The sequence below is a fragment of the Sturnus vulgaris genome, chromosome 1 (assembly GCF_052056855.1).
Source record: "Sturnus vulgaris isolate bStuVul1 chromosome 1, bStuVul1.hap1, whole genome shotgun sequence".
Taxonomy (NCBI): Eukaryota; Metazoa; Chordata; class Aves; order Passeriformes; family Sturnidae; genus Sturnus; species Sturnus vulgaris.
The window spans coordinates 105,563,206-105,588,348 of record NC_142243.1 but is presented as its reverse complement, the minus strand read 5'-3'; the positions used below and the strand labels follow the sequence as shown (position 1 = coordinate 105,588,348).

At 40.8% G+C, this 25,143-nt stretch overlaps 1 protein-coding gene and 1 long non-coding RNA gene across 9 annotated transcripts in view; one reads left to right on the top strand and one right to left on the bottom strand.

Annotated features, from left to right (window-relative positions):
- The window catches only part of PPP4R1 (protein phosphatase 4 regulatory subunit 1), a 72,874-nt gene that overhangs the window by 34,428 nt on the left and 13,303 nt on the right, over nucleotides 1–25,143 (bottom strand). For 4 of the 8 annotated variants that reach the window (XM_088173138.1, XM_088173133.1, XM_014871206.2 and 1 more), the window contains 2 exons: nucleotides 23,331–23,466; nucleotides 8,130–8,236 (listed from right to left, as the gene is read on the bottom strand). In XM_088173138.1, coding sequence (XP_088029264.1) covers nucleotides 8,130–8,236; nucleotides 23,331–23,466 — 243 coding nt within the window. Of the gene's footprint in view, nucleotides 1–8,129; nucleotides 8,237–17,715; nucleotides 17,759–23,330; nucleotides 23,467–25,143 lie in introns of those variants that run through there. The other 4 variants (XM_088173147.1, XM_088173142.1, XM_088173153.1 and 1 more) reach the window with 2 other exon arrangements.
- Nucleotides 9,696–17,593, top strand: LOC148225389 (uncharacterized). Its single transcript, XR_015806760.1, has 2 exons — nucleotides 9,696–10,267; nucleotides 15,230–17,593. It is a non-coding gene; the product is annotated as an uncharacterized LOC148225389 (long non-coding RNA).

Sequence of the window (25,143 nt, the reverse complement as noted above, 5' to 3'; positions counted from 1 at the left end):
AGAACATGGGCAGACCTTTTTTCTGCATAAACAAATCCTCACTTTTAGCTATTTCACAAATGACCGTTCAAATCAACATCCTAAACTGACTCCAAAATCATAGAAGTAATTCACTGTTTCTTCTTCATCTATGAAAAGACACATTTCCCCTAAAATCTGATACCATGTCTCATGTAAAGTGCCAGCATACTCACTCAGCTACTTCTAGCACATGCACTTAGCTTGGATATATAAATGTGTAATGTTTATTTCAACCCTGATGAGGCTTCAGTTCACTCTCTATTTCACTTCAGCTATGAAGAACTAAAGCACCATCAGCTGCATACTGGAAATTAAAAGGGGATTATTTTAGAACTGCACAGTATAATGCCAACTAATTGCTTCAGAGCAGTTATTTATAAATCATTATTCCGGAGCCACCCCACAACCACATTTATTTCACAATGCTTTATTCTGCAGCAATATAGAGTATTTAGAAAAAAGTCTGCAATGCTTTCATAATCCCACTATGACCATTCTGAAATACAAGCCACAGTGAAATTCCACTGTATTTGTGAGAGGTTGTAAGGTTTTTGTGTTCTAAAACTGTTTATGAAGAACAACCACTGATGATGTTAGAGTTACTTTAACTGACAATTTTTACGAATGTTTTAAGTACATCTTAATATTAATAACATTGCCCTTTGTTCTTATTAAGGGTTGTGTGCAACAGGGAAAGGTGTAGTTGCATGGCTTTTCATTAATGCTTCCATTTTATAAAAGAATAATTCACAGAACACTCTTGAGTTAAAAGGGTGTCAGAAGGATCATCAAAGTCCAGCTCCTGGCCCTGCACAGGACCACCCCAAAGAGTCACACCATGTGCCTGAGAGCACTGTCTAAACGCTTCTTGAACTCTGTCAGCCTGGTGCTGTGACCACTTCCCTGGGGAGCTGTTCCAGTGCCCAGCCACTCTCTGGGTGAAGAACCTTTTCTTAATATCCAACTTAAACCTCTCTGACACAGCTTTATCCATCTTCTTCTTTCCCCAAAGATAACTTTCCATTTCTTTCTTTTTCTTCTACAAACATACGTATTTTTCCTTTTGATTTCTACCATTTCCCATTTCATCTTTCCCTCTATCTTCCCTACCTCTTTCGAAGATAAAAGGAAAGCTAGACAAGTGGAAATACACTGTAACCAGAGAACATCCCTTTTAGCTTTTAGGAGTCCAGCAAAAAGGCTGATGTGTCTGACGCATGTGCTGCTTCAGTAGTCAGGCTCTTTTTTCCTACTAACCAGAAATGGATTTCATTACTGACTGGCAGAGCAATGAGTGAAACACAGACTAATGAGGGAGGGTAAAGTCACTGTTAGTCACTCGTCAGGTGCATGGAGAGACAAAAGAGGTTTACATCAAGCACGGGAAAAAATTCTTAGCGTAGCACGAGGTGAGTGATGAGGTATGGAAAATCCTGGAACATGAAGATGGGGAAGGGAAGAAAATACAGCTGGAGATACTGGCAGCTGAGAAAGGCAAATATTAGCATACCCATTAATATTGCTTACCTATGAAGATTTTTGTTAAATGAAACGCTGCAGTATGTGCTACTTGACAGGTAATGTTGGCATGTCTGAAAATACCAACAGCAGTAATTGAAGCTACATTAATAAAACCATTTAAGCACACTATTAAGTAATTAGAGTTGTGAGGCCATCAACATTAAGCCTGATTACAGAGCTTCAAAACTTAATGACCAATTAGACTAATAATTGTTTTCAAAATCAGATTTTTTTGGAAATTGCATTTACAAGTGATTCTTTGCAGTAAAGAGATTACGTTTCATTCAGAACAAAAACATCCTAGCTGGCTATATTCAGACAAATCAGCATCAGCCCTTCAGGATGTCATTTTATTTTCCCCTCATCATTTCTTTAAAAAGTTATCTATGTATACATTCCATAGTAAGCTAAATTACACATGTACTTTAGAAATGAAGACACAGACTCTCACTTTTAAAGAAACTTCAGAAAATAAGATTTAAAGCTTCTGGAGCCTCTTGCACACTAAGCAAAATGCCAACAATGCAGTAATTGTGGCTGGGGCTAACTTTCAAAGCCAGTTAATTGCACTTCAGCACACAATGATGAAATCTTGTATCATCTAAGCCACTCACAAGCTGGTACTAAAAAAAAAAAAAAGTTTGAATTATACAAATATACTTAAGTGAAAAACTAAGACATAAGGCCCATGTTCAAACTCTTACAAGCCTGTGGCTAGTCTACATTTGAGAATGAAGAAGACCCAGCTGTCTTAATACAAAGATAAGCATGGTTAATCTAACAAGGGTTTATGGGGAATAACTTAAGATTTGCCAAGCATTGTGCTTATATGCCAAACTTCTTGGCTTGTATAGATTCTAAGACACCATAAAAACATCTAAGTAGGATGCCATACCTGAGATCCCTAAAAAACAGAGAAATTACAAAGTGGTTGAACAGCAGATTCAAAAGCAGTACAAGGTATCTTTCTTAGTAGTCACTACTCTAGGAAAACTCGGTACCAAAGACAGCAGGGAAGTCCAATTTAGGAGTGAAAAAATACCCAAATTCCACAGCAGAATCACAGATTTAACAGCAATGCCCAACTACTACAATGAAGAAAAACATTAAAGTCTTCCAAACAACTCAGATTCAGAGAATTACTTTCTTTAGCAAGTAAGGACCTCGGGGGCAGGAGATTATTCCTCAAACACCACTGATGGGTTTCCTCCATGGAACAGCTATTCCTTGTGCCATGTACATACAACAGCAGCACATGACACCAGGACTGAGCAAATCCTGTGCTCTGCCAGCACTTGGGAGCAGCTCATTTCCAGTACCACCTGAAGTGGGTATTTTTTCCCAGTAGAAACACAACAGTGATTTTAAAGCTACAAGTGTAAACTGGAACTAATTGATTACACACACATAAACTGGAATTAATCCATTAGAGTCCAAACTATCCCATCAGTAGAAGGCACAGTTTATATCATTTACATGTGCAGACACAATGGTAATCAAAACTCTTTCACAAGATACAATTCACTACAACTCTACTCAAAGGGTTCAAATGAGTTTCCATCAAAAGCTATTTCTTTCAGATTTTTTTTTGACAAAAAAGCTTTTATAAAACCAGTTTTAGGGCTGATACTTGCTTTTGCCATGATGCCTCAAAAAATGTGTCTTTGCTAGCCAGTTGGTATCTCAAGATATGTATCAATCACAGCAAATCATACTCTCATAATTTTCTTCCTACAATCATATATTTGGATCCAGATATTTTTCTAGTAAAGAATATTTTTTATTCCACATTAATAGAGTACTTAGCACAACCAAGATGACATTTAGGTTCTTAAAGTTTTATCCCACTGGATGAAGAATGAAAATGATTGGAAATGGTCCTGCTTTTAAACATGGAAATGGCTGTCTCAGCATAACCCGAGCTTATTAGAAGACATTAAAAACAACCAAAATGAACCTGAAAGAGGCTTAAAAAAGAAAAAACAAAACAAAGGAAAAAACCACAAACCAAAAAAAATTTTAAAAACCCATGTCTGAAAAACATCAACCCAACTACAAGACTTCTGAAATTGCAAGGAATTAACAGGACAGAGGACTCGCTTGGCAACTTTAGGATAGCTGGCATTTCTAGTTCATTGCTGCACCTCTATTTTAGAAATCAGCATCAGTAGCCCAGAAAGAGAACAGATATTGTGTATCTTGGGTATATTCTTCAATTCCAACCTCATTATACCAACTACTGAGAAAATGAAAAGGAAAAGTACCTCACTTTCTATGACTTGATTTGACAAGAGAAGACAAAGAGCTCCAAATGTTGAAAAGAACTGCGTAAGACTGACAAGCATCAACAATTAGAAATGAAAAGACTTGAACTTAGTCATAGTTTAGTTTGACTTCCAAGTTTGTTTTTATTTTTATTTATTTAAATATTTAAACATTTAAACATGAAGGTTTGACTCCAGGATGGCTCTAGCTATACAAATATCTTGCTCTAACCAAACTAAAACACACAGGCACTTTTACAATGTTTTCTTATTCTAAATTCAGGGGCTTTTACATTTATGGACAATTCAGAAAAAAAATATTGTAAATGGAAAGAAGCAAGACAAAAATTAACAAGTCTAATAGTAATAACCTTAAACATACACACACACAAAACCCAAAACTCCTGCAACAAAACCAAAATGCTGAAACAAAAAACATAATCAAAACCCACTGTGCTGGAGTATGAATAATAGTCAAGCTTCTATATTAAGAAGATACAAAGCAGATCTAGTTCCCTGATGAATTTTCACATGGTTTAAAAGACAAGGATATTCTAATAACCTGTCTTACCGAAACCAGCCAAGTCCAATACTGCAACTGCTCGAGGCACAAGACTCACAGTTAAGTTGCAGAAATTAAATTTGTGAGGCAGCTGCAGAATCCAGCACTACTAGTTTGGCAGATCTGAGACAACTTCCACAATGCAGGAAAAGCCTGAACTGCTGCTTTTTACTGACGCTGAGAAAATATCAGCCCTGACTAAAAATGTACCCCACCCTTGTTAAAGGCAACAAATTGATTTGAGCTCAACTCTTGGCTTCCACTTCATTTCTGCCTAAATAAACTTCAATTCGACACACTTAGTTGGTCACCAATGAAAAGCCTAAGGCTACATGTCGCTGCAAGAGGCCATTTTCCCTTGGACACATCTGTCCTATTTTCGAAACTGAAGTGGAGCTTCACAAAGTTTCTGATGCTCAAAACTATTCACAGGGCCACACAAACAGGCAACTGTATACGCATATTTCAGAAGCAGAGCTTTGCTAGGAAAGCACTCTATAAACAGTAGCATGCCACTGTTCTCAATTAAAGACATTTCATTGTAAGTGAATAGTGACTTTTTTTCGCTTTTAAAGAATCCTTGGAGAAGTACTCAATACAATTATGTAATGCTTACAACAGGCTACTTTTCTGGCTGAACAAGGACATTCCCTCAGAAAAAAAAACCCAAGCATTTTTCAATTAAGACAGTAATGACAGAATAACAGAACTCAGCAGAATATATTTTTACCCTTGGAAAGCATTATCTTCTGCAGTTCCAGAAGGGAGAAAAACTAACAGACATTAAATACAAGAAATATTTTCTTCTCATTCAAGATTTAATACAAATTCCTCTCCATAGCACTCCAACAGTAACAAAAGAATAACCAAATCTCTTCTGATGTTTTGCTGCTAGACTTCTTCACTCTGGTGTGTCAAATGTATCAGCTATGTTGAAATCAAGCCCTCCATTCTTTCTAGAGCATCTTTAAAGCCAGAATTTTGTCCTAGCTCTGTCCACCCCATTTTTCCCTTCATCCACTCCCCCATCACTTTTTAAGCACTCCTTTTCTTTCACATTTGTTTTTCATTTTCTCTTGCTTTTGCCTTTAATTTCAAACACTCAGCAGTCCCAATACATTGATTAGCAACAGACACACTGGATCTACAGAGCCCTCCTACTGATAGCAAAGAGGGTGCACAGCAAGCTCACTACACTGGACTTCAAAAGCAGACTTCTGGCACCTTCAGGGATATGCTTGGTGGAGTACCATGGGATAAAGCTCTGGAGGGAACAGGTGCCCAAGAAAGTTAGTTAATATTCAAGGATCACTTCCTTCAAGTGCAGGAGCAATGCATCCCAACAAAGAAGTAGTCAGGCAAAAACACCAGGAGGCCTGCATGGATATACAAGAAGCTCCTGGACAAACTCAAGCAAAAAAAGGAAACCTCCAGAGGGTGCAAGCAAGGACTGATAGCCAGGAGGAATACAAAAAAATTGTTCGAGCTGCCAGGGATTGGATTAGAAAAGCTAAAGCCCTTAAAGAATTAAAACTAGTCAGGAATGTCAAGGGCAAACAGAAGAGGTTTTATAGGTATACTAGTGATAAAACGAAGAGTAGGGAAAATATGAGCCCACTCTAGAAGAAAGTGGGAGATGTGGTTACCATGAACATGGAGAAGGCTGAGATGTTATGAGGTAAAAAACGCAAAGATATTTTTCCCTCAGTTCCCAGAGGCAAGTTTTCCACCTGAGTCCCAGAAGGTGAAGGTAGCGATTAGGAGAATGAAGAACTGCCCACAGAAGATGATCAGGTTCAAGATCATCTCAGGAACCTGAAGGTGCACAGGTTCATAGGACCTGATGCAGTGCATCTGCAGGTCCTGAGGGAACTGGTGGAAGAAGTGGCCAAGCCACTATCCATCGTATTTGAGACTTGTGGCAGTGCAGTGAAGTTCCCACCAAACTGAAAAGGGAAAACAAACCCCTCATTTTCAAAAAGAGAAAAAAGGAAGACACAGGCCAGTCTCACCTCAGTGCCTTAGCAAGATCATGGTGCAGATCCTCCTGGAAACTCTGAGAAGGCACATGGAAAATAAGGAGACAATGTGTAACAGCTAACCCAACTTCACTAAGCTCAAACCATTCCTGGCAAATTTGTTGACTTTCTACAATGGGGTTAAAGTGTTGGTGGATAAGGGAAGAGCAACTGACATCATGGACTCAGGCAAAACATTTGACACTATCTCATTATGTCCTTATTTTTACATCAGAGAGATATGGATTTGACAGATGGCCACTCAGTGGATAAACAGCTGGCTGGATGGTTGCACTCCAACTGTTGTGGTCAACAGCCTGATATCCAAGGGGAGACCAGTGAAAACTGGAGCTCCTCAGGGGACAATACTGAGACCAGCACTACTCAACATCTTGATTGGTGACATGGACAGTGGGACGGAGAGCACCCTCATCAAGTCTGCCCACTACACCAAGCTCTGTGGTGGGGTTGACATGCTGGAGGGAAGGGACAGCATCCACAGGGACTTTTATATGCCTGAGAAATGGGTCCATGTGAACCTCATGACGTTCAACAAGGCCAAGAACAATGGGACAAACCTTGGTACCAATACAGAGTTAGTAGAGTGGACTGAGAGCAGATCTGAGGAGAAGGATTCAAAGGTGTTGGTTTATGAGAAGCTCAACATGACCCAGCAATGTGCACCTGCAGCCCAGAAAGCCAAACACATCCTGGACTGCATCCAAAGCAGCATGGCCAGCAGGGTGAGGAAGGGGAATCTGATCCTCCCCTCTGCTTTGGTGAGACCCCATGTGGAATGCCGCATCCAGCTCTGGGGACCCCAAGGTAAGAAGTAGACCTGTAGCAGTGAGTCCAGAGGAGGGTCATGAAACTGATCAGAGAGACAGAGAATCTCTCCTACGAGAGAAGGCTGATGGAGCTGGGGCTCTACAGCCTAGAGAAGAGAAGGCTCTGGGGAGACCTTACTGCAGCCTTCCAGTACCCGAGGAGGCCTAAGAGAGCTGGAGAGGGACTTTCTACAAGGCCATGCAGTGACTTGATAAGGGGTAATGGCTTCAGACTAAAAGAAGGCAGGTTTAGATCAAATACAAAGCAAAATTCTTCACTATGAGAATGGTGAGGCACCAGAACAGGTTACCCAGGAGTTGTGGATGCCTCATCCCTGGAAGTGTTCAAGTTCAGGCTGGATAGGGCTTTGAACAACCTGGTTTTGGGAAGGTGTCCCTGTTCATAGCAGGTCCCTTCCAACCTAACCCATTCTCTGATTCTGTATTTGCACCTTTACCAATTCTTGCTGATTGTCTTACCTTCACACCTGGCTGCCCAAAAGGGCCTAAAGGAACAACTTCAGCATTTAAATTCTATCAAACCTCATGGGAGTTCTGCACAGATGGTTTCCAAGTTTATTTTCAAGGCAAGAAACTAATCTTGATCTACAAATCAAAAATAATCATGTAGATCTCTTGAGCAGCAAAAATACATAATAGAAGTTAGTAAAAAATGTACTGCTGGAAAGCTGCAGTCCTACCTTTTGAAGGGGTGTAAATCTGTTGATGAAAAGAGTAAGGAAAAAAGTCATCTTTGGGGGATGATTAAGAAAAATTGTATTTTACACTATTTTAGTGAATTTGCAGAAGCCTAGTTTGAATATTGGAGAAACAACATACTGCTCCTGTGCTAAACACAGGTTCAGCACCTCTGACTTACCCACATCAACCCCGTAAAATGTTTAGTGCTACCTACCTGAATCATCAGCTAATCTGCTGATTCTCTCCAACACAGCAATACAATCTCTCTCATCATCACTCACTTCCTTCAAAGTGTCCAGCAAACTTCGAGCCACCATTTGCCTAGTTTACAAGAAAGATTAAAATCAGCATTATTTGTGTCCAGAAATACAGCTAAATCAAAAAGTTGTGCAATCATACAAGTTTATTACACCAAACAGAATTTTATATATATTCACTTTAAAGTCAATAAATTTAGTTAGCCCTGCTTTGGGAATTCTTACTTCTGATACCTGGCATAACCTTAAAGAAATGTAAGCTTCAAATATAACATTAAAAGTATCCCTTTCATTTACAAGGATAAGAGAAATCAGCCACTAAGACCAGAAATAGTAATCATCTGCTAAGTGGGCAAACAGGAGCTGAATGTTAGGAAGTCAGAATCTGCCTTCCATCTTCGTCTATGACGTTCCTAACTTGTTCCATAAAGAGCAAAATAACACCAGTATCGTTAAAATGTTTTTAAATGGAATTCTGAATTTATTTCACGAAAGCATGAACACTCAAGCCAAAGATTTTCATACCAATGGTGACATTTAAAAGTCAAACTTCATTTGAATGCTATGGGTATATACCGTGAGCGGTGGGCACATACTGTGAAAATAACATGTACTACCCAACTCATGTGCACCTGAGACATACATTAAGTAAAGTAGAAACATTAAGAAAATATTAAATATCATAATCAACTCAGTTACTACTTCGAATGCACAAGAAGATTTTCTATGGATTAATTTATGAGTGATGAGATATAGTCAGATTTGGGATTTTGTCCTCTGAGGCTCTGTCACAGACTACACTACAAAGTCATACCTATCAGGTACCTAGACAGCCCTAAATGCAGCTGGGAATGTGTAGCAATCAACCTTTCTCCTCAAAAACAGTCCTCAATGGCATAACTCTTTTCTCACCCTATTGGATAGGGTGGGTTACATGTCAATTCAGAGAGCTAGCAGAATTATCCCTGGATAATGGAATGGGCCAAAAAACAGCGTCCAAAACAATGGTAGATCTGGTAATGCCCTGGAGCAACTCAACAAAATGCTGAAGTAGCAAGTGTCAAGTGCCAGGTATTTCCAGAACTGAAGGACAGAAACACTCCTACGGTGCAGCCTAGATAGAAGCACTGCTGACAAACAGCAGTGCTGTAGACAAGAGCAGAGGCATACCTAAACTTTGTTATGTTCACTACAAGCATTGAATGTGAGCAGCAGTCAACAACTGATAAGAAAACAGATGGTTACATTCCTAGTGCACAAGGGAAGCTCAAGAACTTCACAATTCCATGCAATCAGAGAAAGGCAGGAGGTTTCCATGAATTCCCAAAGCTAAGCACATATTTTCTCCCACCAAAAATCAGCAATTTAAATATTTCACATTGGCCACTTGCAGAACTATCTTTAAACTGTTTTGACATACAGATGTAGAAAATCTTCTAAAAATAGCAAACTGAAGAAACCATTTGCCTTTAACAAATTTCCTCTCCCTCACTCTTCTTAACAGAAGCGCATTGTAGAGAGCCTGGTGCAGGAATGGCTAGAAGAGAGAGGCCATAGTCAGATCAATTTAGTCAGGCTGATAAAGCAGGCCTCAGCTTCAAGGGCATAGCAAGAGGGAAAGCACGTAGACTTGTGATAAGATGAACAAAGACAGACTGTAAAAGAAGAACTAGAAGAACTCTGCTAGCCATGAAATTGCAAAAGTGTAGCTATAAACTTAGCCGATCAGCATAGTGACGCATATGGCAAGGCAACCAATGATGAGCTTAGCTTTTGCAATATGCATGAGTTAATTAAGCACTGTATTTAATCGCCACTCTAATTATCAATAAACGAGACTTCGCAGATGACCGAATTGGTGTCCGTGTCTCCCTTCTCCGACAAATGGTGACCCCGACGCGTGCCTCCGTCGCTGAAAAAGAAAACGGGGGAGAACGCGCCACGGTCGGTTAAGTTGAGCTTGGGGCCTGCTGCAACCGGGTCGGTGTCAAACGACGTAGGAAAGACACCCTCAGGAGCTACAGAGGTGGTCCTGGGCCATACGTGCTGCCGAAGCCGGAGAGTTGCAACGGCGCCGACGGTAAAAAATGGACAGGCAAGCAGCATATGATTTATTTATAGCACATATAGACAAGTTAGGGCTAAAAGAGCTTAATCCCAGGAAGGACATACCGGGGTTGTTAGCCTGGGGTTCTGCTAAAGGCTTATTCACTAACCCTCATAGTGTGCATGAGTTAAATGAGTGGCGTAAGTTAGGAGATGTACTGTGGGAGGCAGTGTTAGCAGATGATAAGACAGCAAAAAAGTTAGGAAAAATCTGGCAAGTAGTTCATAACGCACTCTTAAAGCAACAGGCAGAGAAAAGGGCAGCACAGCAGGCAGTAGAGGCATATAAAAGAAATGCTCAGTATGGTGATAATGAGCCCCTTGCACCAAGCACAAGAAGGGTTGAAATACCTATTCTTAGAGACACGGCAGGAATGGCCAATGGGGCTAATTGCACTTGGCCCTCTGCACCCCCCTCAGAAGAACTGGGAAATAATGCTGCTAAAGCAGAGGAGGTAATTGCAGAGAGCGAAATATCCCAACCTTGCGGCGTAGAATCCCCTTGCCAGCCTGAATCTAGCACCCCTAAACCTGCCAGTGAGCCAAATCCTGTCCCTAGGGCGGAAAGCGACCTGCGGGGGGAAGTGGCAAGGCAGAGGAAGGAGGCATGGAATATGCTAGCTAGACATGGCCTGGAGACTGGGGATGATGCCGCTGTGAGTGCAGTCAAAGTCTGGACCTTTCCTGTAACATACACACAGGGAGTAAACCAACAAGGACAAGCTGTACAAGTGGGAGAGTATGAACCACTTGATTGGAAGTTACTAGCACAGTTACGGCAGACAGTGAGTCAGTTCGGGTTTCGAAGCGAGCCAGCCAAACAAATGCTAGACTATCTATTTGACACATATTTATTACTGCCAAATGATCTAAAAAGCATAGCAAAATTAATTTTCACACCACATCAGCAAATGCTATTTAATGCTCACTGGCAAGCTCTTGTTGCCGAGGCAGTTGCAGTACAAAGAGGTCAGGGTGATCCGTTAGCCGGAATTACAGCAGATGAGTTAATGGGAGTGGGCGCATTTCGCAGATCAGAAACTCAATTACTCCCGGGGGCCGACAGGGTTAGAGAAGCCATGCGTATTGTAAGAACTGCTATAGATCAGGTGAAAGATAGTTCAGGTATACCCATGTATATGGGAATAAAGCAAGGAAGGGAGGAATCCTTTGGGGACTTTGTAGATAAGGCTACCGCTGCTATTGATAGGGCAGGAGTTCCAGAGTATATGAGAGGGGCAATGTTAAAGCAATGTGCGTTACAAAATAGCAATGAGGCAACAAAGAGGGTATTGTCAACTCTAGGAGCTAATTGGACGATAGAAGAGGCATTAGAAAGAATGGCGCTGCAGCCATCAGGGTCACAGGTTTTCTTAATTAATGCACTAAAAGAAATAGGCTTAGGGCTGCAGAAACAAGCTGAATCCACACAGTCACAGGTACTAGCTGCTCTTGCCCCGCTCCGTGCTTCCACAGCAGCACCGGCCACAGCGAACAACCGCCGACCTCCTTCAACGCGATGCTTTAGATGCGGAGGCGGAGGCCATTTTCGACGAGACTGCCGAGCCTCAGGAGTGTGGTGCCAAAACTGCCAGAACAACACCCACAACACGTCAGCTTGTCGCCGCCAATCGGGAAACTCCAGGCGGAGCGCGTCCGGCAGCCGCGCCCAGACACAAGTAGCCGCCGTAGCATCAGCGCCATCTCCTGTCTGCAACCAGCCACAACAGGGAGCCTGGGACTTGACTTGGCAGCCGCAGTAAAAACATCATTATTAACAACACGCCCCGCTAAAGTCCCAACTGGAGTACAAAGCCCAGTAATTATTAAAGGACAAACTTTTGGAGGACTAATAGTGGGACGTTCATCAAGCTCCATTTTAGGACTGTTTGTACTACCAGGTGTCATTGATGCAGACTACACTGGGGAAATACAAATAATAGTCTATACTCCTTTTCCTCCTCTAACAATTGAAGCAAATCAACGTATTGCTCAATTTATTCCACTTCCACAGTTAAGCCGGGGTGTTCAACCACAAACACAAACTCCGCGCAAGGACCAAGGTTTTGGGTCCTCTGGTGTTGCTCTGCTCACAATGGATCTCAATACTAGACCCAAAAAGGAGGTGAGGTTCACCTATGCAGGACGTACAATAAAAATGATGGGACTTTTAGACACTGGAGCAGATACCAGCATTGTTTCTCCAGAAAAGTGGCCCTGTGATTGGCCATCATTACAAACCACGGATACCGTGACGGGCGTCGGAGGGTTTACCCTCGCAAAGAAAACACCCCCAATAAAAGTTACTATAGATGGGCAGGACTTGGTAACTGTGTTATCAGTAGTTGCATTACCGCCCATGGTACATTGTCTAATTGGAAGGGACATTTTAGCTCAGCTTGGGGTCGTTCTATCCAACGAGCACCCTTTGGGGTAATTGCCATTGCTTGGACTTTCCCAATCCCAATCACCTGGACTACCAATGAACCGGTAATGGTTAAGCAATGGCCTCTAAAAAGGGAAAGTCTAATACAAGCACATCAACTCGTGAAAGAACAATTTCAACAAGGACATTTAAAACTTTCCACAAGCCCATGGAACACGCCAATTTTTGTGATTAAAAAGAAATCAGGGAAATATCGTCTTCTGCATGATTTAAGAGCAGTAAATGATCAAATGGAAGCAATGGGAGCACTACAACCGGGACTTCCCAATCCAGCCATGCTCCCACAACATTGGCCTCTTTTAATTATCGACTTAAAGGACTGCTTTTTTACTATAGCCTTACACCCCCAGGATACAAAAAGATTTGCATTTACCCTACCAGCAATTAACAGGGGGGAACCTGACAAAAGATATGAATGGACTGTTCTTCCACAAGGCATGAAAAACTCACCCACTTTGTGCCAATTATATGTTGATGCAGCCTTGCAACCCCTGAGACTAAAATGGCCTGCCACAATTATTTACCATTACATGGACGACATCCTATTCGCCCAGAAAACAGCATTTACAAATATTCAAATGCAAGAAATTCAAAACACTTTAGCAAAAGCATCTCTCATGATAGCTCCAGAAAAGATACAGCAATCTACACCATGGAAATACCTAGGATGGACTATTACAAATCAAATCGTACGGCCGCAAAAACTTCAAATTGCAACAAAAATCACCAATCTAAATGAAGCACAACGCTTACTAGGAGATCTACAGTGGCTCAAACCAATTGTTGGGATACCCAACTCTCTGCTGGAATCCCTCAGGCCACTGCTCAAAGGGACTAATCCAACCACACCTGTAACTATGACACCACAACAAAAAGATGCTCTCAATGGCATTATTCGCTGCGTCAATGAAGGATTTGTTTCCCGCCGGGATGTATCATTACCTATAGACCTCACCATTTGGAATACTCCTGATCATCTACTTGGAGCACTTACACAAACACAAAAGAAAACGGGGGAGATACAGGTACTAGAGTGGATAACTCCACCTTTACAAGCAAAAAGGACAATCAGTACAAAAATCGAACAAGTAGCTACCTTGATTCGTAAGGGTCGGGTAAGGATTCTGGAAATCACCGGAACAGGCCCGACTGCAATCCACCTACCCATGAAAAAGGAGGATTTAGACTGGTACCTCCTCAACTCTGAGGACTTACAAACAGCTTTGCTGGAAGCTGGAGCAGCAGTCAACACAGGACCGCTGACACCACGTCATCTTCAGTGGTTAGGAAATTGGGACTGGGTATCAAAGCCAACACGATCGGAACAGCCGATAGCAGGTGCTATCACAGCATTCACAGATGCCGGAAAGAAATCGAGGAGGGCAGCCATCACCTGGAAAGAAGGCCCTCGATGGAAAAAGCAAATAATAGACGCTGATCCAGAGGACAGTTTACAAACATTGGAATTGCTTGCTGTTGTGTGGGCACTAAGTGAACTGCAAGGGCCTTTGAATGTGGTCACTGATTCATTTTATGTTGCAGGAGTAGCACAGAGAATTGAAGACGCCTCTGTGAAAGAGGTGCAGAATAAGAGACTCTATGAACTCTTACTGCAGCTAAAGCGAGCAGTAGGAGCAAGGTTTAAGCCTTATTGTATCATACACATCAGAAGCCACAAGTGGGATGTAGGCTTGGGTGAGGGCAATGCCAGGGCAGATAGATTAGTTATGAATGTAGCAGATGATAGGGGGATTGAGGCAAGAGAGTCACACACACGATTTCACCAGAATGCTAAGGGATTGGTGCGTGAGTTCAAAATAGGCATACAAGAAGCTAAGGCAATAGTGAGAGCTTGTCCCACCTGTAGTCATCACAACAGTGGGGTGGGTCTTGGGTGTGGGGTAAATCCTCGGGGTCTGGAAAGTAATGAAATTTGGCAAATGGACGTTACACACGTAGCAGAATTTGGTAGGCTTAAGTATGTGCATGTCACAATAGACACGTATAGTAAATACATCTGGGCTACAGCACAAACAGGAGAAAAGGCAATCCATGTAATAAGGCATCTGACAAGTTGCTTTGCAGTCATGGGAATGCCTAGGGAAATAAAGACCGACAATGGACCAGCCTATGGCGGCAAGAGAGTAAGCCAGTTCATGAGACTCTGGGGAATCAAACACATCACAGGAGTACCACACTCACCCACAGGACAAGCCATAGTAGAAAGAGCCAATGGGACACTTAAACAGTACCTACTCAAGCACAAATCCATAGATGATCCACAAGAAAGGTTAGCTAAGGTTCTTTATGTTATGAATTTTTTGTGTGTGTTTGGGGAAGAGTCAGAGCCGCCTGCAATTAGGCATAAAGGGAAAAGGGAAGGTAACAAGGAAGAAGGCACAAAAGCATGGGTAAAATATCGGGATCCAAAGACAGGGATATGGAATGGCCCTGCTGAAGTAATATACTGGGGCAGAGGTTATGTTTGTGTTTCTACTCCCACAGGAACAGTTTGGGTCCCTGCTAGGTGGGTGAAACCTATCCTAAATGAGCGAGTTGGTGGAAAGATTCCTGAGGACACCATTAGCTCCAGACGACCGAGAGCGGATACAACAGAAGTTGACGGTGACCTTACGGCCCTATTTACAGAAACTAGCACCATATAAACACGCTGTCCGCAAGGCACTACAACGGCCGCCACCGAACTGGGTGGAGTGGATCGAGTATCACGCCTACCACGCCTACCGGGAGGAACAACGCCTTAACGGTCGCCCTTGTTGCGCGTGTGGGAAAACGTGGTGTGAAGCTTGGGTGGCTCTAAAGTGTGGGGGCTGTGGGGACTGCTCATGGGTAAGACAAAGAGCAGTATATAAATTGTGGTGCCAAGAGTGTCAAAAGAAAGACCAAAGACGCTCAAGCTGGGGTGCAGCATTAGAGGGGGAAGCAGGAGTACCGTTTGTACAAGTCCGGAGTGTATATGAAGCACCAGAACAGCTTATGTTAGCTTGGGCCCGGTGGGAAGTAACTAATTGGCTCTGGAGGCAGAAAATCACTGCAAAATCTTGCATTGTTGCTGCCAGGTGCATGACTAAAGTGCCATATCTACCTTTCCCTCGGGTAGGACCAGTTAAGCCAGGTACCGACCCTGAAGAAGTATTAGACCAGTGCATAGAAAAGGTAAAGCAGTGGCACATAGCAGCAGACAATCCAAAATACAGGAGGGAGAAGCCACGTAAGCAACGAAAATGATACTCATCATACTGCTTATGCTTACTAACTTTGCTTGCACAAATGCTTTTCCAATGGAGTACACACCTAGAGAAAATGTATGGGTAACATTTGCTAACATAACAAAGCAAGAATCAATTTGCTTGAGCTTAGGGGGGGCGCAAAATCCTTTCAAAACTTGTCTTGTAGGATTGCCAGTTTGGAAACCAAAAGAGTTTGCAGGGTATCTTAATAATAGCAACCTACCTACAAAAAGGGATGATGATTTGTTGCAGGGTTGTACTTTCCCTAGTAGTAATCCCTCACAACACGATGGATGCTGGCAATGTGAATTTGTCCTAGCTTTAGGCAAAACTTTAGCCTCCCCTCCAGAAGAAATTGACCTCTTCGGAAGCACTAACGCATCAATGGGAAGAAACGCAGGAGGATGGTTTAGTTTTATGCCCTTAGAAGACAAAAACTTTGCAACCCTTAATTCGGCTCTTAGTAATCTACCAACAATTCATACTCAACTCTACCCCAAATGTAACGGTAGGTACATCACAAAGGCAAGAGCACTACCCCCAGGAATATTTTTAATTTGTGGGGATCGTGCCTGGAATGGTATTCCAGTGAGGCCACAAGGGGGACCCTGCTATCTAGGGAAATTAGCCATGTTTCACCCCAATGTAACTACTCTCATGCAACTTGCGAGCAATGCAAATAGAACAAAACGCAGTTTACACGATCTTGACTGTACCGGCATAGGGCAACCACATTTTTGGAGTGACTTTAGACAGGTAGCAACTGCTGTACTCCTCCCTCATGCAGCAGCCAGGAAAGCTATGGCCCTAGCTAAACAGTTAGGGTGCTGGGCAAAAGATGAATTTAACACCACCTCTCAGGTGTTAGACATGATGGCCAGGGATGTCTCAAGTGTTAACCATGCAGTACTGCAAAACAGAGCAGCCATTGATTTTTTACTTCTAGCGCAAGGACACGGTTGTGAGGAATTTGAGGGAATGTGCTGCATGAATTTGTCTGACCACTCTAAATCCATTCACAAAAAGATACGAGACATACAAAACAGACTACATGACCTAAAGGAGCAAGATGGTTGGGACATTGATGAATGGCTAAAAAGCCTGGGCCTTGGAGGATGGATTCGAACCATCATTAAGTATGCTATCATGATCTTAGGCGTATTCTTATGCTTAGCTTTGTTGCTTCCTTGCTTGATAACTTGCTTGCAAAATTTCATTCAAAAAACTGTTAGCAAGGCTTGGCACACTAATCTTCTCGCTCAAAAAGAAAACGGGGGAAGTGTAGAGAGCCTGGTGCAGGAATGGCTAGAAGAGAGAGGCCATAGTCAGATCAATTTAGTCAGGCTGATAAAGCAGGCCTCAGCTTCAAGGGCATAGCAAGAGGGAAAGCACGTAGACTTGTGATAAGATGAACAAAGACAGACTGTAAAAGAAGAACTAGAAGAACTCTGCTAGCCATGAAATTGCAAAAGTGTAGCTATAAACTTAGCCGATCAGCATAGTGACGCATATGGCAAGGCAACCAATGATGAGCTTAGCTTTTGCAATATGCATGAGTTAATTAAGCACTGTATTTAATCGCCACTCTAATTATCAATAAACGAGACTTCGCAGATGACCGAATTGGTGTCCGTGTCTCCCTTCTCCGACAGCGCATCTCTCAGCAGAGATCTTGATACGCAGTTAAAATTCAGCCATCAAAACCCTAGCAGAGTGAAACAGACTGCATGACACACTAACCTAGAAGCAGAGTTGACTTGGTCTTTTAAAGGGCTGGACACCTCTGAAAAGAGAAGAGGAACAGATGAAGCAATTTCATAAACCAGCCTGTGTTGACAAGTGTCTCCTACATATTAAATGTAGTTGGGAAAAGGAGAGACAAGTCAACTAACCTACTGAATTCTCAGCAAGTAAGGAACCACACTAAACAGCACTACAACCCATCTAATAAACAGCTCAAAATCCCATCTGATTTCTGGGGACTGTGGAATGGCCCTCTACTATGCTGGGAGTTTTGAGAAGACTCTCATCTCCTCATAAAGCTGGACTGTAGTGGCTGAATCTCAGTGTCTTCACTAGTTCCTGTGGGTTGGACATGTGGCTATGCAGAAAGCCAATAAACCTGCTCAAGAGAAGGAGATGAAAACAGAAATCCTAACCTGAAGTAGACTTGACCTATAAATTAAACCCATTCAACTTATTCCATGCACTAAATATAGGATAGCCCCCACCTGCACCCAGATGGTATTTCCCTCTTTAGCTTGTAAAGGAATCAATGGGTCTACTTTTATAACAAGCAAATTCTTGTAAAAAGCAAAACAACAAGGAGCACCAGAGTAAGATAAATTCACTTTAGCACACCTAACTGGGTAGGCAGCCAATAATTACAGAGTAAACACAAAACATCCATCCCATGAATCCATCCAGTGCTCTGGGAGATGATGGCCACTCATGTTCTCCAAACATTATAGGCTGTGATCTAGTTCTGCCAAGGTGCGCTTGGTCTGTGACTGCCACCTAAGCAGCAACACATGTATTTATCCATTAAATAGTTTACACACCAAAGAAAGGCCAGAGGTCAAAGGCTGCAAAGCAGCAGGCAGCACAAGCACTTCCAGTATTACTTGCAGAAGTGTAGGATATTTAGCAAAATTCATCATTTCATAAGCCTGTCCAACATTAGGAAAAACTGATAGGACATGTTTTAGGTACACTTAACTGCAATTAGCAGCAGGACAAAATGGGAATAGATTACAAACACCCTGCCTTAATGCTCACATGCAGGTGACATGTATTTTGAAGACTGTACACACAGACATAATATAGGATGTGAGAATATACTCTGAGAAGAACTATAAATGTCTTTGCTTTACTTATTCAAACTCTTTTGAACATGATTAGCTCTTTAATAAATTTCTACTTTAGAATTTAAATTACTTCTGCACAAGGAGTGCACTTAGATAAGCATGTGTTTAAAAGACTGAAACAAAACCAGAGAAAAATAAAAGGAAAAAAGATACTTTTTTTCTTTGCCCATTTTTTTCAGAACTTGTAAATCAAAATTTCACAGAATATGCTGAGTTGGAAGGGATCCAAAAGGATCATTGAGTCCAACTCTCAGCCCTGCACAAGACATCCCAAAGAGTCACAGCACGTGCCTGAGAGCACCAACAACTTTTTGTGTTTAAATTAATATTGGCAGTAGTAACTGAGCTCGGCAGTGTTTTCCCCAAACAAGCTCAGAGAATACTCAGAATAAACTCCCAATTTCAAAATCAACATCTTTGTACCCTTAAGAAGAAAGGCTAAACATGCACAGGTACATTCAAGCATTGTTGAAGTAATTACCACTTTTCTTAGTGCTTTAGAAAAGTTCTGTCCTTTGTTAGTTCAACTTAAATCACTTTAACATACATTTAAAAGGCAAAATTTCTCAAGCTGTATTGTTATATTTAAGTAATTTATTTGGTATGCACAGATCTGCAAATTTATGTGCAAAAAAAAAAACTGTTTTGAGGTTTGTTTCATTTTTTACTACATTTTAATTTTTGACATACAGTAGGATCAGAAACACTGAGATGAAAACAGAGTAAAGTTAGAGATGGGGAGAAATAACCTAATTTGTACTAAAATGATGAGAAATGTCCCTCTCAGAACAAAGCCAGTATAGTTTCACCTCTATGTCTTCAGTGTAAGTTTGGCATTTCCTTACTGTCAGTACTCAAACACCCAAGAAGAAGCTACATTGGGCTAGGCTGCAGACAGAAGGGAAGAGAAAAACAACTGCAGCTGGGGACAATCAATGCACTTTAATCTGATCATACCTAAATGAAAATAAGGCAAGGTAGTCTCGACATCCCACAAAACTGTCATAGAGAGGTTTTTCATATACATTACAGCAGGGATCCTGTAATTACAGCATTCCTCTGTGTTAGTGGGGGTGCTTCATGCATGCAAGTCCCACTTTTGAAGTACACAGTTAAATGAAGTTTACATATAAGTAACACTGTGAAAGTGTTACTTATAACCTGTGACTACATACATGTGCTCAATCCCTCTTTGAGATCCAGTACACCCTCACTTACTGCTGTTCTATGAGTATTTAAAATTTGACTGTTGCCAAAAAAACGTTTTTCAAAGGGCATCAGGTATTCTCCTAAGGGAAAAGCAAAGATGTACTTCTACACACAAAGAAGTCTGGCAAGAGGATAGCTTCAAATTATCCACATCGATAGCAGACACAGTCTTGATAGCCAAGACTGACCATACTCATGAACGAGAGTCTCCTGCCAAGATGTACTTTGGTCTGAAGAGAAAAAGCAGCAATAATTCCTCACAGGATTATGAAAATGAAGGATCTGTGTTCAGGAACTGCCTCACTATTCAAATAGATTTATTGGTGAGTGTTCTACACTTCTGAGCCTTCTTAATGAGGAATGGAAGCAAGTTCATGGCATAAAGATTAGAAAAATCCACAAGGGATTTTAAAATGAAAAAGAAAAGATACAAAAGCTATGCTCCAAACTGCACCAGCAACTAGCAACTGGTTTTCAAAGCAAGCAGCCAAAGGGAATTATCATCCCTGTACATATGTACACACCAGTGCTACCAGATACAAGAAGACCCTGTGCTCTAGGGCGATGGCTCTGGCTTTCTGCTCAACGTCAATTCTTCCTGTAATGTGATGGATGTTGGATTATTAAGGCATATGCTAGAGATGCTTCTCAATTCTGGTGTGGAAGCTGCTTCTTCAATAGTTACACCACACTCCCACTTGCCTTATTTTACAGACACGACAGAGGTAATTTATTGTAATACTTGTCAGGTTCCTCTCCATTCCCATAGACTAAGGCAACATCTGTGGTGCATATGAGCAGCACCTAAACCAGTAAAAATGTAAGCCAAGACAGACCAAAAGTTGTCACAAAAGCAATTCCTTCCACCACTTGGGAAGCTGTTAAAGGATTCCCTACCTTTATCTCTCTCTCCCCTTTTCAGTTAATCCTATCAAAAAATGTACATATTTATACAAAGAAGATATTCCTACTTCCAAGCCCCATCTCCTGAAATTTTTTAGGACACAGACATTGACCCATTTCCATCTCAAAACAAGTGGCTGAGAAACCATGAGTGCTCAAGGAATCCATTTAAAGGAGACTAGACTTTTGCAGCAGTTGTTAAAAATCCCTTCGCTTTAATCATTCAATACAGAAATTCATTTGCACAGATTACAAATATGCTGCATGAGTTGATGATTAACCAGATAGAAAACGATAATAGAAAACCAAATGCGAAGAGAAGTAATACCTAAAATGAAATTTAAAGATAAAAAACTGTCATATTAAAAGCAAATTCTTCCAATTAAAGGAAAAAATATCTTACCCTAATTTACCCAGATTTAATTATTATGTTTCAAGAGTCTGGAATGTGTAATATGAAGATTCCACAGAAATGCAGGTTCCAGGTCACAGAAACAACTGAAACATTATCAACTCAATCATAGTATTTGAAAACTTTAAAACTACTCATTAGTATGTGTATGTACTGATACCATACTAAGACATATGAATAAACAAATATAATTTAATTAATCTTTTTCCTATTAAATGCTCCAGTTCCTCTGTTTAGCAGAAATCCCTCCTATATTCTGAGAATGACTAATGCTGAATCATCATAAACTGACTGCAGCAGTCACTATCATTTATTGTGATCTAAGTGTTACTCACAGTTATACCACTAACAATTATCATTTGCTATTTCCTATATTTTATTATGCTACATAATAAAATAGGCCTACAAAGAGAGCTAGGATTAAGAAAACATGTTTGTACCAGCAAAAATAATCCAAACAAGCAAATACAGGGGGAAAAAAAAAATCAGGAAAAACTACAGTTATTCTGACCACCTTCCCCTGAAGGAAAGCATAGGATGCATAAAGCTGGACAGAGCAATTAAAAACATTCCAAGTTTATGCATGCCTCATATCCAATGCAATCCATACTGAGAAATCAGACACAGTTTTTTCTTAGGTGGGCAAGTAAAATATTAGGACCAGCATTCTTGATTAAAATTCAAGACACACAACTTGAGTTTCTCAGTTTGCTCTCCCCTCTACCGCCTTTTATTACATAATTGCAACCTGGAGCCCTCCCTGAAGGCTCCTCTTCCCTCCTTCCCCATGAAAAACTCTCTCCTGGTAGTATAAGTGCCAATTTCATCTTAAATTTTAAAATACAGCAAACTTCAGATTTCAAAAAAAGCCAAAATTTTAAAATGAGGCATATTTCAGAACTCATCTGTGCATACAGGTTTATGCAGGTTATAACAAGAGAAACCATTCTGCAATTTTCAGCCTCGACTCAATGGTATGTTCAAACACGTCGTGTGGAATTTTAAGTACAGCTCACGTGACTAAAGTTAAGAACAGGGCTAAATCCCTTCCAAACCCAGGCCATGAACAACAAAACAGAGGCTATCCTATTGGGTGGTTGATCACAGATTTTGCTTCTGCCTATTACTGTATTAAGAATTCAACATTAAAGCAAACACACTTTATTAAAAGCTTACTTGAAGCCCAAACTAAATCACGTTCAAATAAAATACCAGAAAATCTCAATGTTAATGTATTTAATACATTTCTGTGATCTTGCTACTGTTTACAGTTCCAGTTAAAATAAACCATGGGTTTGAATTTCTTCATTTGAGTGCAGAGCACCTTAGTGCAAGGGGATGGGGCCTGGGATGTGTGTCTGTCTGAAGTATGCTACAATATGTGTGCTTTTAAATGAAACAACCATCTCAGTGGCATTACATAAATAAAAAGGGGAAAATACAGAACACAGTATTAACTGGGCAAGTTCACTTTCAATAACCAGAAGCAGCAATATTCAAACTGTAAACTACAGAGGAGATTGATTCTGAAATAAAGTTCTTGGGTTTCTCTTGGCAATCTCTTGGCTATTCATTACGCTCTCCTGACCTTTCACGAAAGTATTTTCTTAAACTCACTTTCACAGAGTTATGGATGGAGTTTACTATCACATTACAACACTGTGCCAACAAGAATGTTAGCATCTGCAAAAAAACCTAAACGATGTTCTACAATTAATGAAGAAATTCAAGAAGTCTTTTACTACAGTTGCTTAAAAGGTGAACTTACGTTTTTCTGTTATCATTAATATTTTGCTCTAAGTAGGAGGCGCATGAGCAAACGGAGGGGTGGAAACTGAAGAGTTTCGTAAAGGTGTTGGGTTTTTTGAAATGATTTGTATTCCATGCAAATTAACTTCAGTCAGAGTTGAATCAGATTAATAGTTTGCATACCATTAGCCAGAGAGGACATTTAAAAAGCATACCTGTTAAATATGTTCTCACTTGCAGCGTACTTGTCCAATCTTCCCAAAGGCGTCAACATTTCATCTTGTGAGACAAAGTCCAGGGCTGAAGGTATAATAATCACATCAGACTCTGAGCTGTAGTCATCCACACCAACTATCAGAGACATCAGAAATATTCCTTATAATCACAGTAGTTTGACACTAAAATGATGTCTGTTGTTGGTCTGAAATATAGAAGTCTAGGCAAGGTCCCATTGACAATATATTTAGTAACTGCATCACATTGTTCCCACCAGCTTCCCCTGCCCCCATAAAGTCCTTTCTATACAAGTGTGACTGACGATGTATAAATGGATTTTGAGTCATTTTCTCTAAGTTCCCAAGTAAGATTCATCACTAAACTTCCTGAGTATTTTTATACCTTATGTTTTTCTCAAGCAAATTACTTTTATCTAATTGTAAAGTCAGCTGTTTGAAGACATGTACTCAAATCATAGCTGCAGGTAGCCCAGAGTTTATACAACATGACCTAACAGACCAAAAAGACTGTGCTCTAAAACAGAAAAATCTAAATTAAGCATGCAAAAAAACCCTCAAAAAAACCCCCAGTGCATTGCTAGATGTGACTACAAAATAAAATGGGCACAATTCACCTACTGTATAATTATTAACCAGCAAATCATCAGAGAACTTCACATACTGATTGCTTTATCAACATAGAACCAAAGAAGTGGAAAGAAGTTCCAATCAGTTCTGCAGAGCTGCTTAAGAATTAGGATTTGAATTAGCACCTTTTTAGTTTTCATATGCCCTCAAAAGTGCTCTAAAACTCAGTCCCACAGCAAACACACAATTCTGGCTGAAAAAGTCACTTCCATTAGTCCTGAAAACACAACATTACAGTAGACTACCCCTTTTCTTCAGTCTAGCCAAATCTCTCTGAAATGCCTTTTCAAAACTTGCAAATAGAGAAGATTAGAAGACAGGTCTACAAGTCCAACAATTTTTTGTTAAAATGAACTCTACAAAAGGAAGAAAAAAAAATTACTGTCCTCTTTGCATACAACTATGCTGTGCTATACAAATTGCTTACCAGATAGTGTGCCACTATTTTCAACATTCAGAATACATAAACAGCAGATGCATTAACATCTTCCTACTGTACTTCAAATGTCAAAAGACAAACACCGAGCTCTGAGAGAGTTATATTTTTAGATATAAACTAAGTTAATGGCACCCTTTTACCAACAAAGTAAAAATTTCCCCATTTTCTACACAGAGAATCTATGGACATCAATTGATCCCATCCTTGCACAAGGGACCAGATTTTGCAGTTGCTGATAGGACATGAAATTCTTGCCAGAAATCAAATGAAAAAGTGATGGGGAAAGAGCAAGTGTGTAAGAACAATCTAAGAAACGGGAGAATGGAAGAAAGTGTACTAGGAGCCAAAGCAAATGGAAGAGCAATCTGAGAAGAGGAATTATTGGTGTTAGATATGTCTAAGGTAGAGGATAGAATAACAAAGTGCAGGGGGAGGAAGGGAAGGCTGAAAAGAAAGATCAGCTGCAAAAAGCTATTGCAACACAAAGGGAAAGTGTTTAGCAACTCCAGGTTTACATAACTGTTTGAACTTGTGTTTGGTTCAGGCTTGCGGGTTTGTTTGGGTTTAATTTTTGTTGTTTAGTTTGGATTTTTTGCAAGAATCAGTTTTATTTTCACAGGAAGTGGGAGGCGAGTAAAAATGAACTCCTAATGTAAGCTAGGACTTCATGCCAAGTTAACAAGGAACAGGCTACATCCTTTCACAGGTTCATAGGCCTTTAATTCA